This window comes from Nerophis ophidion, linkage group LG27 (assembly GCF_033978795.1).
Source record: "Nerophis ophidion isolate RoL-2023_Sa linkage group LG27, RoL_Noph_v1.0, whole genome shotgun sequence".
Classification (NCBI taxonomy): Eukaryota; Metazoa; Chordata; class Actinopteri; order Syngnathiformes; family Syngnathidae; genus Nerophis; species Nerophis ophidion.
Genome location: NC_084637.1, coordinates 10068665 through 10085835, shown reverse-complemented (window position 1 = coordinate 10085835; position 17171 = coordinate 10068665). Strand labels below are relative to the sequence as shown.

At 37.4% G+C, this 17171-nt stretch overlaps 1 protein-coding gene across 3 annotated transcripts in view; it reads right to left on the bottom strand.

The window, feature by feature from the left end:
- Positions 1-16618, bottom strand: part of LOC133544541 (receptor tyrosine-protein kinase erbB-4-like) — a 651156-nt gene extending 634538 nt beyond the window's left edge. For all 3 annotated transcript variants that reach the window (XM_061889985.1, XM_061889988.1, XM_061889987.1), the window contains exon 1: positions 16304-16618. In XM_061889985.1, coding sequence (XP_061745969.1) covers positions 16304-16367 — 64 coding nt within the window. In that variant the 5' untranslated portion in view covers positions 16368-16618. The remainder of the gene's footprint in view (positions 1-16303) is intronic.
- Positions 16619-17171: the final 553 nt, after the last annotated feature.

Sequence of the window (17171 nt, the reverse complement as noted above, 5' to 3'; positions counted from 1 at the left end):
AGTCAAACAGTTCAAGAACAACGTTTCTCAAAGTGCAATTGCAAGAAATTTAGGGATTTCAACATATACGGTCTATAATATCACCAAAAGGTTCAGAGAATCTGGAGAAATCACTCCATGTAAGCGGCATGGCCGGAAACCAACATTGAATGACCTTGACCTTCGATCCTTCAGACACCACTCTATCAAAACCCGACATCAATCTCTAAAGGATATCACCACATTGGCTCAGGAACACTTGACAAAACCACTGTCACTAAATACAGTTCGTCGCTACATCTGTAAGTGCAAGTTAAAGCTCTACTATGCAAAGCGAAAGCCATTTATCAACAACATCCAGAAACGCCGCCGGCTTCTCTGGGCCCGAGATCATCTCAGATGGACTGATGCGAAGTGGAAAAGTGTTCTGTGGTCTGACGAGTCTAAATTTTAATTTTTGGGGGAAATATTCCACATCATGTCATTCGGACCAAAGGGGAAGCGAACCATCCAGACTGTTATCGACGCAAAGTTCAAAAGCCAGCATCTGTGATGGTATGGGGGTGCATTAGTGCCCAAGGCATGGGTAACTTACACATCTGTGAAGGCACCATTAAGGTTGAAAGGTACATACAGATTTTGGAACAACATATGCTGCCATCCAAGCGCCGTCTTTTTCATGGACTCCCCTGCTTATTCCAGCAAGACAATGCCAAGCCACATTCAGCATGTGTTATATATATATATATATATATATATATATATATACACATATATATATATATATATATATATATATATCCATCCATCCATCCATCATCTTCCGCTTATCCGAGGTCGGGTCGCGGGGGCAACAGCCTAAGCAGGGAAACCCAGACTTCCCTCTCCCCAGCCACTTCGTCTAGCTCTTCCCGGGGGATCCCGAGGCGTTCCCAGGCCAGCCGGGAGACATAGTCTTCCCAACGTGTCCTGGGTCTTCCCCGTGGCCTCCTACCGGTTGGACGTGCCCTAAACACCTCCCTAGGGAGGCGTTCGGGTGGCATCCTGACTAGATGCCCGAACCACCTCATCTGGCTCCTCTCGATGTGAAGGAGCAGCGGCTTTACTTTGAGTTCCTCCCGGATGGCAGAGCTTCTCACCCTATCTCTAAGGGAGAGCCCCGCCACACGGCGGAGGAAACTCATTTTGGCCGCTTGTACCCGTGATCTTATCCTTTCGGTCATGACCCAAAGCTCATGACCATAGGTGAGGATGGGAACGTAGATCGACCGGTAAATTGAGAGCTTTGCCTTCCGGCTCAGCTCCTTCTTCACCACAACGGATCGATACAACGTCCGCATTAGTGAAGACGCCGCACCGATCCGCCTGTCGATCTCACGATCCACTCTTCCCTCACTCGTGAACAAGACTCCTAGGTACTTGAACTCCTCCACTTGGGGCAGGGTCTCCTCCCCAACCCGGAGATGGCACTCCACCCTTTTCCGGTCGAGAACCATGGACTCGGACTTGGAGGTGCTGATTCTCATTCCGGTCGCTTCACACTCGGCTGCGAACCGATCCAGCGAGAGCTGAAGATCCCGGTCAGGTGAAGCCATCAGGACCACATCATCTGCAAAAAGCAGAGACCTAATCCTGCGGTTACCAAACCGGAACCCCTCAACGCCTTGACTGCGCCTAGAAATTCTGTCCATAAAAGTTATGAACAGAATCGGTGACAAAGGACAGCCTTGGCGGAGTCCAACCCTCACTGGAAATGTGTTCGACTTACTGCCGGCAATGCGGACCAAGCTCTGGCACTGATCGTACAGCGAACGGACCGCCACAATAAGACAGTCCGATACCCCATACTCTCTGAGCACTCCCCACAGGACTTCCCGAGGGACACGGTCGAATGCCTTCTCCAAGTCCACAAAGCACATGTAGACTGGTTGGGCAAACTCCCATGCAGCCTCAAGAACCCTACCGAGAGTATAGAGCTGGTCCACAGTTCCACCTCAGCTCAGCCCCAGAAATAGGAGAGTCCACCACAGATTCCCCAGGCAGTGCTTCCTCATAGGAAGACGTGTTGGTGGGATTGAGGAGGTCTTCGAAGTATTCCTTCCACCTATCCACAACATCCGCAGTCGAGGTCAGCAGAACACCATCCGCACCATACACGGTGTTGATAGTGCACTGCTTCCCCTTCCTGAGGCGGCGGACGGTGGTCCAGAATCGCTTCGAAGCCGTCCGGAAGTCGTTTTCCATGGCTTCCCCGAACTCTTCCCATGTCCGAGTTTTTGCCTCCGCGACCGCTGAAGCTGCACACCGCTTGGCCTGTCGGTACCTGTCCACTGCCTCCGGAGTCCTATGAGCCAAAAGGACTATATATACATATATATATATATATATAAAAATAAATTATTTTACAATCATAAAAGAATAAATAATAAAACCTTATAATGAATAAATAATTGTGTAATAGTATCACAAGGTGGATTCTTATACATTTATATGCATATATTACTTACTGTTATAAACATCCCTCTGAAGGCCATAACTGCAATGTGACCCCTATTTTAAAGGATTATTTACTATTTGGAGGTCTGCACTGTCCGAATGCATTTCCAGTCCCCTATAAAAATGGGCTTTGTGGTAATATTTTTAGCCGTCTCCTCAAATGGATAGCATTTACATTATTTATTTTAGAGGAAAAAAAAATTGCTTCGGTTTCCGTACAGTCGGGACTTTGTCTATTTGGAAGAATCAACACGGTAATCGGAGACACCCTATCACTGTGTTTGTTGGCCGAGAAGAGAGAGATGCAGAGACAGCAAAACACCGGAGACGTGCGAGTATGTTTGCTCATCCTTTCTCTATGTGTGTGCGTGCGAGTGTTTGTCTCGGACAGAGCGCGAAGGCGTTTGTGGAATTACAAGTGGTGGGTTGAACAAACCCTCCAGTGGTCGAGAAGAAAGAGACGGGCACAAAAACGATTCCTCTGTTTCCTTCTCCGCGTCTGTGTGAGAGACTTGCGAGGCCGCTTAAGTGGATTGATGACTTCTAATGAAAGCCTAACGATTCCGCTGACCTTTTGACACTTTGCCAGGTGCCAAACTGACGCCCTCACGCCGGGAGCCGGCCGCACTTGTCCATCATTTTGTCTGTTTACCACCGTGGACCGTGCACACTAAAACATGCCGGGTTATTTTGGTAACCCAATTTATGACTTGCGAGTGTTGGGTTACATTTTGGAGTTATCTTTATTTTTACACTGCAAAAACTGACATCTAAGTAAGATAACATTTCTCAAATAAGGGTGATATTTGCTTATTTTCTGTCTGATAAGATAGTTCTTCTTACTAAGCAGATTTTATGTTAGAGTCTTTTACTTGTGTGGAGAGGGGGTAGGGCACGCTGTAGCCCGGCCCAAGATGGAGGCAAGGAGGCGGAGATGACGACCGAGCGGAGAGGCGCGGCATGCCGGGAGCGACGCTACAAGTGAGATAACCGGGGGAAAATTAACGTATCTCCTCTCAGCGTATAAAAGGAGAGAAGGAGGCAGAAGTGAAGTGAATTATATTCATATAGCGCTTTTTCTCTAGTGACTCAAAGCGCTTTACATAGTGAAACCCAATATCTAATTTTTTGCATTCAAACCAGTGTGGGTGGCACTGGGAGCAGGTGGGTAAAGTGTCTTGCCCAAGGGCACAACGGCAGTGACTAGGATGGCGGAAGCGGGGATCAAACCTGCAACCCTCAAGTTGCTGGCACCGCCGCTCTACCAACCGAGCTATACCGCCGGAGATGTTGCTTCCGAACAGCGGAAGCAACAGAGAGCAGACGACGATGATGAAGTGGAGGAAGGAGCTGAAAAGTGACCCGACATACACTGGGGTTTATTGAAAAATAAACAAGAGTCAAACCTGCTCAAGCAAGATGTCCTTCCTTGATGGTCCATTGAACCCGCACAACAACAAGAGTCCGTCACAATTTGTTTTAAGGGTTTTGGTCCTAAATGATCTCAGCAAGATATTACAGCTTGTTGTTGAGATTTGATGACCTATATTGAGTAAATTGTGCTTGAAACTAGAATATCAACTGTTGCAAAGCTGTGTCATCAACACTCACACGTATAAAACTACTTTTTTAATGTAATAATTTCTTACTTTAAGCATAACAAAAAAAAATCCTGATGCCAAGCGCACATCATTATGTCAAGATAATGGGACTAAGATTTTCTTAATTCAATAATTTTTTTAACATATTGATCAAAAAGGTCTCTTTTTTTTTCTACCTGTCATGATGTGGTGGTGACGAAGCCCAAGATGCAGAGATGGCAGGCTTGGTACAAGGAAACATGGCTTCAATGTTCAAAAAAAATGCAAGGAAAACACAAACCAGAAACCAGAAAACAGCAAACAGGGACAGGAGTCAGGATCCAGGGAATAGCTCACAGCAAACAATACTCTAGCCCTGACTGGAGGGCAAGGCAGGTATAAATTAACACCAGGTGTGGTCAGTTGCCAATCAGAGGGGAACAGTGCTAAGGGAGGCAAGCAGGAAACTGAACAAAAATAAGAGCGCTAACAGGAAATAAAACACAAACAGAGGGTAAACTAACACGTAACTAAAACTATCAGTGACAAGCCTGACACTATCAAGAAAAGTGCACTTGTTATTAGTGAGAATATACTTATTTTAAGGTATTTTTGGGTTCATTGAGGTAAGTTAATTTTACTTGTTTTGGAAAATCTTGACAAGCCACATTTTCTTGTTCTATTGGCAGATAATTTTGCTTAGTTCAAATAAAATACCCCTCATTTTTGTATTTTTTTTTTCATGTTTTTAAACACTGACTTTTTGCAGTCAACCAAGTACACACTGCAAAAACTGAAATCTAAATAAGAGGAAATATCTCAAATAAGGGTGATAATTGCTTATTTTCTGTCTGATAACATAATCATTCACACTAAGCAGATTTTATGTTAGAGTGTTTTACTTGTTTTAAGGGTTCTGGTCCTAAATGATCTCTGTAAGATATTGCAGCTTGTTGCTGAGATTTGATGACCTATATTGAGTAAAACATGCTTGAAACTAGAATATCAACTGATGCAAAGCTGTGTCGACAACACTCACAAATATAAAACTACTTTTTTAAAGTAATAATTTCTTACTTCAAGGATGAAAACAAAATCATGACTTTGACACGATTGCGTTTCATATTATAGGTTGTTTTATTTTCAATGAAACAATAAATATATGTAATAGCAATACATTTTTTAATTATAAGGGTAGTGATTTAACTCAATTTCTGGGTTTCCAAAATGATGACCCATTTTTGGGTTGTTTTTCAATGAGTAAAAGGCTTTTTTTTATTAAAAAGTTACTTTTTTCTTGAAGGGAATTTTATTATGGATTAATATCATTAACATTGTTTACAATCACCAGACATTGAGTTAGCATAACCCAACTTTTGGGTTAAACAATTCAACCCAATAGTTTGGTGCATGGGGAATAACCCAACAAATTAAATGTTGGAGTTACTTTCACAAATAGCAATACAATTTTTTTTTTTATAATAAGGGTCGTGTTTTAAATAAATTTCTGGGTTTTCAAATTGATGACCCATTTTTGGGTTGTTTTTCAACGAGTGACGCATTTATGGTTTAAAAGGCTTTTTTTAACTAAAAAGTAACTTTTTTCTTGAAGGGAATTTTATTATTGATTAATCTCATTAACATTGTTTACAATCACATGACATTGAGTTAGCATAACCCAACATTTGGGTTAAACAATTCAACCCAATAGTTTGGTGCAAGGGGAATAACCCAACAAATTAAATTTTGGAGTTATTTTTTACGAATAGCAATCCAATTTTGGTTTATTATAAGGGTATTGTTTTAACTAAATTTTTGGGTTTTCAAATTCATGACCCATTTTTGGGTTGTTTTTTAACGAGTAAAAGGCTTTTTTTAAATTAAAAAGTTATTTTTTTCTTGAAGGTAATTTTATTAAGGATGGAATATCATTAACATTATTTACAATCACCCAACATCGAGTTAGCATAACTCAACTTTTGGGTTAAACAATTCAACCCAATAATTTGGTGCATGGGGAATAACCCAACATTAGGTTATCATAACTCAACTTTTTTGGTTAAATGAATTTAACCCAATAGTTTGGTGGGGAATAACCCAACATTAGGTTATCATAACTCAACTTTTGGGTTAAACAATTCAACCCGATAGTTTGATGCATGGGGAATAACCCAACAAATTAAATTTTTGAGTTATTTTTACAAATAGCAATATCTTTTTTTATTATAAGGGTAGTGTTTTAACTCAATTTCTGGGTTTTCAAAATGATGACCCATTTTTGGGTTGTTTTTCAACGAGTAAAAGGCTTTTTTTAAAATTAAAAAGTTACTTTTTTCTTGAAGGGAATTTTATTATGGATTAATCTCATTAACATTATTTACAATCATCCAACATTGAGTTAGCATAACCCAATTTTTGGGTTAAACATTTCAACCCAAAAGTTTGGTGCATGGGGAATAAACCAACAAATTAAATGTTGGAGTTATTTTTTACGAATAGCAATCGATTTTTTATAATTATTATTATTATAGGGGTATTGTTTTAACTCAATTTCTGGGTTTTCAAAAACGATGACCCATTTTTGGGTTGTTCAACAAGTAACGCATTTATGGTTTAAAAGTATTTTTTTAATTAAAAAGTTACTTTTTCTCTTGAAGGGAATTTAATTATGGATTAATGTTATTAACATTGTTTACAATCACCTGACATTGAGTTAGCATAACCCAACTTTTGGGTTAAACAATTCAACCCAATAGTTTGGTGCATGGGGAATAACCCAACATTAAGTTATCATAACTCAACTTTTTGGGTTGAATAATTTACCTCAATTGTTTGGTGGGGAATAACCCAACATTAGGTTATCATAACTCAACTTTTGGGTTAAACAATTCAACCCGATAGTTTGATGCATGGGGAATAACCCAACAAATTAAATTTTGGAGTTATTTTTACGAATAGCAATACATTTTTTTAGTATAAGGGTAGTGTTTTAACTCAATTTCTGGGTTTTCAAAATGATGACCCATTTTTGGGTTGTTTTTCAACGAGTAAAAGGCTTTTTTAAATTAAAAATTAATTTTTTCTTGAAGGGAATTTTATTATGGATTAATCTCATTAATATTATTTACAATCACCCGACATTGAGTTAGCATAACCCAACTTTTGGGTTAAACAATTCAACCCAATAGTTTGGTGCATGGGGAATAACCCAACATTAAGTTATCATAACTCAACTTTTTGGGTTGAATAATTTACCTCAATTGTTTGGTGGGGAATAACCCAACATTAGGTTATCATAACTCAACTTTTGGGTTAAACAATTCAACCCGATAGTTTGATGCATGGGGAATAACCCAACAAATTAAATTTTGGAGTTATTTTTACGAATAGCAATACATTTTTTTAGTATAAGGGTAGTGTTTTAACTCAATTTCTGGGTTTTCAAAATGATGACCCATTTTTGGGTTGTTTTTCAACGAGTAAAAGGCTTTTTTAAATTAAAAATTAATTTTTTCTTGAAGGGAATTTTATTATGTATTAATCTCATTAACATTATTTACAATCACCCGACATTGAGTTAGCATAACCCAACTTTTGGGTTAAACAATTCAACCCAATAGTCCATCGATCTATCCATGTTCTACCGCGTATTCCCTTTAGGGTCGCTGGGGGTGCTTGTGCCAATAGTTTGGTAGGGAATAACCCAACATTAAGTTATTATAACTCAACTTTTGGGTTAAACAATTCAACCCAATAGTTTGGTGCATGGGGAATAACCCAACAAATTACATTTTGGAGTTATTTTTACGAATAGCAATCCATTTTTTCTATTATAAGGGTAGTGTTTTAACTCAATTTCTGGGTTTGCAAAATGATGACCCATTTTTGGGTTGTTTTTCAACGAGTAACGCATTTATGGGTAAAAGGCTTTTTTTAATTAAAAAGTTACTTTTTTCTTGAAGGGAATTATATTAAGGATGGAATCTTATTAACATAATTTACAATCACCCGACATTGAGTTAGCATAACTCAACTTTTGGGTTAAACAATTTAACCCAATAGTTTGGTGCATGGGTAATAACCCAACATTTAGTTATCATAACTCAACGTTTTGGTGAAACAATTTAACCCAATAAATTGGTGCATGGGGAATAACCCAACACATTAAATTTTGGAGTTACTTTTACAAATAGCAATACAATTGTTTTTATTATTATAAGGGTAGTGTTTTAACTCAATTCCTGGGTTTTCAAAATGATGACCCATTTTTGGGTTGTTTTTCAACGAGTAACACATTTATGGTTTAAAAGGCTTTTTTTAATTAAAAAGTATAATTTTTTCCTGAAGGGAATTTTATTATGGATTAATCTCATTAACATTATTTACCATCACCCGGCATTCAACTTTTGGGTTAAACAATTTAACCTAATAGTTTGGCGCATGCATGGGGATTAACCTAACATTAGGTTATCATAACTCAACTTTTCGGTTAAACAATTCAGCCCAAGAGTTTGGTGGATGGGGAATAACCCAACAAATTAAATTTTTACGAAGAGCAATACAATTGTTTTTATTATAAGGGTAGTGTTTTATCTCAATTTATGGGTTTTCAAATTGATGACCCATTTTTGGGTTGTTTTTCAACGAGTAAAAGGTTTTGTTCTTTTATTAAAAAGTTACTTTTTTCTTGAAGGGAATTTTATTATGGATTAATCTCATTAACATTATTTACAATCACCCAACATTGAGCTAGCATAACCCAACTTTTGGGTTAAACAATTCAACCCAATAGTTTGGTGGAGAATAACCCAATAATAAGTTATCATAACTCAACGTTTTTGGTTAAATAACTTAACCCTATAGTTTGGTGCATTGGGAATAACCCAACAAATTAAATTTTGGAGTTACTTTTACAAATAGCAATACATTTTTTTTATTTTTTATTATAAGGGTAGTGTTTTAACTCAATTTCTGGGTTTTCAAAATGATGACCCATTTTTGGGTTGTTTTTCAATGAGTAAAAGGCTTTTTTTTAATTAAAAAGTTACTTATTTCTTGCAGGGAATTTTATTATGGATTAATCTCATTAATATTAATTACAATCTCCTGACATTGAGTTAGTATAACCCAACTTTTGGGTTAAACAATTCAACCCAGTAGTTTGGTGGGGAATAACCCAACATTAGGTTATCATAACTCAACTTTTGGGTTAAACAAATCAACAATTCAGTTTGGTGCATGGGGAATAACCCAACAAATTAAATTTTGGAGTTATTTTTTACAAATAGCAATCCGTTTTTTTATTATTATTATAAGAGTATTGTTTTAACTCAATTTCTGTGTTTTCAAAATGATGACCCATTTTTGGGTTATTTTTCAATGAGTAAAAGGCTTTTTTTTAATTAAAAAGTTACATTTTTCATGAAAGGAATTTTATTATGGATTAATCTCATTAACATTAATTACAATCACCCGACATTGAGTTAGCATAACCCAATTTTTTGGTTAAACAATTCAACCCAACAGTTATGGGTAATAATAACCCATTATTAAGTTATCATACCTCAACTTTTTTTTTTATTCAACGCAAATGTTTTTATTTTTTTAGTGTGTTAGTTGTTTCGGGTTCTGTGATATCGCCTTCTGATGAAAAAAAAAAAAGCATCTTCGTAATACGCAGAGAGAAAATCCAGGGCCTGCACAAATGGAAATGAGGGCCCGGTCCTCAAACGTGAATAACATTCCCTTCCTCCACATTCCATATATCTCCTTCTCAGGGTGATAAAGAGTTATGGTAGCAATGTTGACTAATTCACAGATTGAATACCCCCTTTTTTTTCCCTCCCCCACATCTCTCATGCTTGCCACACAAAGCCCTCACAGTCTAGACTGATACTATCGAGAAAAAAAAAAAAAAAAAAAAGCTTAATTAGCTTGTAATAAATTCTAATTTCCGTCAGTCGTCTACAAAGTCTCGGGCCAGCTCGGCGTGGGCCAGCTGACGAGCGGCCGGTAATTTGATACTGGCATTCAGCAAGTGCGGCCCCCGACAGCCCCCTTCCCACCCCCTCCCCTCTTCCCGGACCACTGCACAGGCGTCTTTAAATGTCACCCAAACACACACACACATGTGAGAGAGTGAGCGGTCCAATTCATTAAATGTGAGAAATTAAAACATTACAAGAATAAAAACGCACCTGGAAGCGTTTGCCAATCAGATGACATCAAAGCATATCTAGTATTTTATCACAATAACCTTTCAACCCATTGGATATGAAAAACCCTATAAATGCTAATAAATATTTATACGGCGCTTTTACCATAGCTGCACGTTCTACGCCACATTCACCCATTCACACGCAAGATGCCTTGCAAGGCGCTAACCACGACCCATCAGGAGCAAGGTGGGTGGAAAGTCTCGCCCAAGGACAGGACCCATGTCGATAGGGAAGGTCGTCTACATGGGTGCGTCTCGGGTGAGAGGAAGAGAGGGGTTTGGTCGGTCTGTCGAAAATGATGGAAAGCGCCACTCTACTGTGGTCGAAGTAGGAATAGTCACAAAACATATTTTAAGACAGGGGTCACCAGGTAGCCCGTAAGGACCAGATGAGTCGCCCGCTGGCCTGTTCTAAAAATAGCTCAAATAGGAGCACTTACCAGTGAGCCGCCTCAATTTTTTAAATTGTATTTATTTACTAGCAAGCTGGTCTCGCTTTGCTCGACATTTTTAATTCTAAGAGAGACAAAACTTAAATAGAATTTGAAAATCCAAGAAAATATTTTAAAGACTTGGTCTTCACTTGTTTGAATAAATTCATTTATTTGTTTTTAGTTTGCTTCTTATAACTTTCAGAAAGATAATTTTAGAGAAAAAATACAACCTTAAAAATTATTTTAGGATTTTTTAAAAATTCCTTTCCTCTTCTTTCCTGACAATTTAAATCAATGGTCAAGTATTTTTTTATTGTAAAGAATAATACATACATTTTGATTTAATTCTTCATTTTAGCTTCTGTTTTTTCGACGAAGAATAATTGTGAAATATTTCTTCAAACTTATGATTAAAATTCAAAAAAATATTCCGGAAAATCTACAAAATCTGTAGAATCAAATTTCAATCAATCAATCAATCTTATTTCAAAGTGGATTTTAAGCTATTTAAAAAATGTCATCAAAATTCTAAAATTAATTTTAATCAGGAAAAATTACTAATGATGTTCCATAAATTATTTATTATTTTTTTTCAAAAAGATTCCAATTAGCTATTTTTTCTCTTTATTTTTTTCGGTTGAATTTTGGAAATTTAAAGAGTCAAAATTGAAGATAAACTTTGTCTCAAAATTTTTTTTTTTTTTTTCATGTTTTCTCCCCTTGTTTTTTTCATCATTTATTCTCCACAAAAAACCTTCCGTAAAAGGAAAAAAATGTACGACGGAATGACAGACATAAATACCCATTTTTTTATATCTATAGATTTATTTATTAAAGGTAAAATGAGAAAATTGGTTATTTTTGCCAATTTATTTAAGTGTGTATCAAACTGGTAGCCCTTTGCATTAATCAGTACCCAAGAAGTAGCTCTTGGTGACCCCTGTTTTAAGATATTCAACACAAAGTGGATTTGTCACGTTTCATGTTTCAGGTAAACCGTGACAAATGGGGCCCTATGAACCGGCGTGAGAGGCACTGGGAGCAAAAGTGGGTGAAGTGTCTTGCCCAGGGACACTACGGCCGTGACCTGGGGTGGCGGAAGCTGGATTCGAACCAGGAACTCCTCACATTGCGGTTATAGTTATCATCATTGTTAGCACAATACAGCACAAAAGTGGAATGACTTCCTAAATAAACACACGCTGAGTGAAAATCTCCTCCTAAAGAGGGTTCCTGGTTCGAATCCAGCTTCTGCCATCCTAGCCACGGCCGTAGTGTCCTTGGGCAAGACACTTCACCCACCTTGCACCCAGTGTCTCTCACGTTGGTTTAAAATGACAGAAGAAAGGGGATTCATTTGTCACGGTTTTGTCAGGCTTGCCCCTTACAGTTTGTTTGTGTTTTAGTTTTTCCTCTGTGTGTGTGTGTAGTATTTCCTGTCTTTAGTTCCTGTCAGCACTCTTATTTTGGTTCAGTTTCCTTATTGTCTCCCTGAGTGCTGTTTCCCCTCAGCTGCGGCTGATTGGCACCTGGCCACACCTGGTGTCAATCAGCCCACTCCTAATTAGACCTGTTTTCTCCTCCAGTCTGTGCTGGATTATTGTATTGTATTGTCGCTCCTGTCGAGTCGTGTCATTGCACCGTAGCGGTAAGCTATATTTCAGTAGCAGTTTGTAGCTTACTGTCTTTTGTTGCCTGCTTTCAGTTTGCTTTCATACTACAAGTAACAACTTCTGTTTCCTGCTAGCGACCTGCTAGCTTCCAAGCTAGGCTCGTTATCTTCTAGCTCTCATGCTAGCTCTTTTAGTTTGTTATCCGCCTCGGGCGCGCTTTTTGTTTGTTCTTGTTCTAGTATTTTAATTCAATCATGTTTTCTTATTCAATGCCTGCCTCCATCTCTGCATCTTGGGGTTCGTCACCAACTAACTCTGACAGGTTTACCTGAAACACGAAACGTGACGATTTGGCGGCATGCGCTATCCATTTTCATGTTGAATATCTTAAAATGTGTTTTGTGGCCATTCCAATTTTGACCACGCATTTTCCATCATTTTCGACAGACTGACTAAACCCCCCCTCTTCCTCTCACCCGAGATGCACCCATATATGGGGGTCTTCCCGATAAATGATGGGTTTAACAATTTTTTCTCAGGTGGAATTTGCATCCCAAACATCTTAGCCACAAGGAAGGATAAACCAGCTCTGCACGTGGAGTCCATCCACTGCAGAATGTGTTAAATTGACAGCATTCAGCTGCTTCCAAACAAAGATGTGCAGAAAGGCACACTTAAAAAATGTCGGGTTAAAAAATAACTCAATGTTAACCCAATTGCTGGGTCAGAAAAAGGACGAACCCCTTATTTGAGTTATTTTAACTCAATTCTTCTCATTTTTTCAACCCAACTTTTTCTTTGAATTATTTAACCCAAAAGTTGAGTTATCCTAACTCAATGTTAATGAGATGAATCCATAATAAATTTACATTCAAGAAAAAAGTTACTTTTTAATAATAATAAAAAAATAAAAATCCTTTTTACCCAAAAATACAATACTCATTGAAAAACAACCCAAAAACTGGGTCATCGTTTTGAAAACCCAGAAATTTAGTTAAAATAATACCCTTATAACCCAAAAAAAACCCTCATAAAAATAACTCCAAAATGTAATTTGTTGGGTTATTCCTTACCAAACTATTGGGTTGAATTGTTTAACCCAAAAGTTGAGTTATGACAACCTAATGTTGGGTTTAAATCCTACCAAACTATTGGGTTAAATTATTTAACCAAAAAGTTTGGTTATGATAACTTAATGTTGGGTTATTCCCCATGCACCAAACTATTGGGTTCAATTGTTTAACCCAAAAGTTGAGTTATGCTAACTCAATGTTAATGAGATGAATCCATAATAAAATTCCCTTCAAGAAAAAAGTAACTTTTTAATAAAAATTAAAAAAAAAATACTTTTACCCAAAAATACTCTACTCATTGAAAAACAACCCAAAAACTGGGTCATTGTTTTGAAAACCCAGAAATTGAGTTAAAATAATACCCTTACAACCCAAAAAAACCCTCACACAAATAACTCCAAAATGTAATTTGTTGGGTTATTCCTTACCAAACTATTGGGTTGAATTGTTTAACCCAAAAGTTGAGTTATGCTAACCTAATCTTGGGTTTAAATCCTACCAAACTATTGGGTTAAATTATTTAACCAAAAAGTTTAGTTATGATAACTTAATGTTGGGTTATTCCCCATGCACCAAACTATTGGGTTGAATTGTTTAACCCAAAAGTTGAGTTATGCTAACTCAATGTTAATGAGATGAATCCATAATAAAATTCCGTTCAAAAAAAAAGGAACTCTTTAATAAAAAAATAAAAAAAAAATCCTTTTACCCAAAAATACTCTACTCATTGAAAAACAACCCAAAAACTGGGTCATCATTTTGAAAACCCAGAAATTTAGTTAAAATAATACCCTTATAACCCAAAAAAAACCCTCATAAAAATAACTCCAAAATGTAATTTGTTGGGTTATTCCTTACCAAACTATTGGGTTGAATTGTTTAACCCAAAAGTTGAGTTATGACAACCTAATGTTGGGTTTAAATCCTACCAAACTATTGGGTTAAATTATTTAACCAAAAAGTTTGGTTATGATAACTTAATGTTGGGTTATTCCCCATGCACCAAACTATTGGGTTCAATTGTTTAACCCAAAAGTTGAGTTATGCTAACTCAATGTTAATGAGATGAATCCATAATAAAATTCCCTTCAAGAAAAAAGTAACTTTTTAATAAAAAATTTAAAAAAAATACTTTTACCCAAAAATACTCTACTCATTGAAAAACAACCCAAAAACTGGGTCATCATTTTGAAAACCCAGAAGTTGAGTTAAAATAATACCCTTATAACCCAAAAAAAACCCTCATACAAATAACTCCAAAATTTAATTTGTTGGGTTATTCCTTACCAAACTATTGGGTTGAATTGTTTAACCCAAAAGTTGAGTTATGATAACTTAATATTGGGTCATTCCCCATGCACCAAACTATTGGGTTGAATTGTTTAACCCAAAAGTTGAGTTATGCTAACTCAATGTTAATTAGATGAATCCATAATAAAATTCCCTTCAAGAAAAAACTAACTTTTTAATTAAAAAAAAAAAAAAAAATAATTTTGCCCAAAAATACTCTACTCATTGAAAAACAACCCAAAAACTGGGTCATCGTTTTGAAAACCCAGAAATTGAGTTAAAATAATACCCTCATAACCCCCAAAAAACCCCTCATAAAAATAACTCCAAAATGTAATTTGTCGGGTTATTCCTTACCAAACTATTGGGTTGAATTGTTTAACCCAAAAGTTGAGTTATGATAACCTAATGTTGGGTTTAAATCCTACCAAACTATTGGGTTAAATTATTTAACCAAAAAGTTTAGTTATGATAACTTAATTTTAGGTTTAAATCCTACAAAACTATTGGGTTAAATTATTTAACCAAAAAGTTTAGTTATGATAACTTAATGTTGGGTTATTCCCCATGCATCAAACTATTGGGTTGAATTGTTTAACCCAAAAGTTGAGTTATGCCAACTCAATGTCAGGTGATTTTAAATAATGTTAATGAAATTAATCCATAATAAAATTCCCTTTCAAGACAAAAGCAACTTTTTTAACTAAAAAAAAAAAGCCTTTTACCCAAAATATGTTACTCATTGAAAAACAACCCAAAAATTGAGTTAACATGGTAAATGGGTTATACTTTTATAGCGCTTTTTTACCTTCAAGGTACTCAAAGTGCTTTTGACACTATTTCCACATTCACCCATTCACACACACACATTCACACACTGATGGCGGGAGATGCCATGCAAGGGGCGAGGGTGAAATGCCTTGCTCAAGGACACAACGGACGTGACTGAAGTTGGGTAGGAGCTGAGGAATCGAACCAGAAACCCTCAGGCCAGTCTCCCAACTGTCACCTTTCATTTCCAAAACCCACAAATTGAGTTGCATTGCCATTCATGAAAAATAACTCAAAAATGTAACCCAACAATAGCAACCCATATAATGGGTTATCAGAATAACCCAAGTTTTTTTTTTTTTTTTTTTTTAGTGTTTTTTTGTTTTTTTAGTGTGTGTACGCGCTTGAGAACCACAACCTCCTTTGGAGAGCGACCAAAAGATATCAAACATCTCTCATAACGTGCGCAATTGCGCTTTTTTGCCAAAGCTGATTCGGCCTGGCGCATCACATGAGACCCCCAAAATATCCCTGGACGATCAGAACCAAAACCAGGAAAGTGACTAAAAGTCTGGGTATCACCGGGGCTATTAAGAAACCTTGAAATCCCCTCAATTAGTCCCACGCAAACTGTCTGAGGAACCCCGCGGGAGCATCCAGGAGATGCTGACGCAAAAACGGACCCAGTGGGAGTTTCTGCATGATGGAAAAACCAAACCAGCGCACATGGTATTATTTTTGGGAATCTATTTGGAGGGAGTGTAGTAAAAAAAAAAAAAAAAAAAAAGAAAATATCAGAAGTTGAGATAAGTTTTCCCTTTTCCACGCAAGCGCAAAAGGACGCACTCACCTGACTGCGCGGCGCAGGATCGGACGAGCAGCAAAGCGGCGACGGCGCAGGCGAGGAACTTCATCTTGGTTGAGAAATGCCAAAAAAAAAAAAAAAAAAAAAGTCCTGAAACTCACATGTCCGAACGAAGGTATGTATCCCAGGTGCGTTTTTTTTTTTTTTTTTACGCGCGCCGCAACCAAAATCAACCTCCAAAATCCGCCTCCTTTTACGCACCGCTTGTGGCTCTGTTTGTTTACCAGTTCCCGGGCTGCCGCTTGGATCGCTTTCCACTGTGGACACTGTGACACGTCAAGTCCGCGCACTGACACGGCGTTGCTTGTGCGTGTGCGCGTGCACGCCTCCAGAATGTGAGCGACACCTCCCGCAGCCAATTGCAGCGGCCGCGCAGACATCCACGGTCTCGCTGGGAAGAAATCCAGCTCACGTCACATATCATCTCTTCTGATTGGTCATTTTACCTCACAGGAGAAAGTCTTTATTTTGAGTGTGTGTGTGTAAGTTTGATCATATTACGCCTATACTGGCTCACCTGTGCACTTTAAGGTTTTACTACTTACGTATAAAATACTTTTGTGGGTTCTTCCGAGGATGTTGTAGTCGTAATGATTTGTGCAGTCCTTTGAGACATTTGTGATTTGGGGCTATATAAATAAACATTGATTGATTGATTGATTGATACACCAGGGGTCGGGAACCTTTTTGGCTGAGAGAGCCAAGAATCCAAATATTTTAAAATGTATTTTCCGTAAGAGCCATATAATATTTTTTTTCAACACTGAACACAACTAAACGCGTGCATTTTTAAGTAAGACCAACATTTCTAGAGTATAATAGGTCTCTTATTCTTTGTAATAACATTGTTATT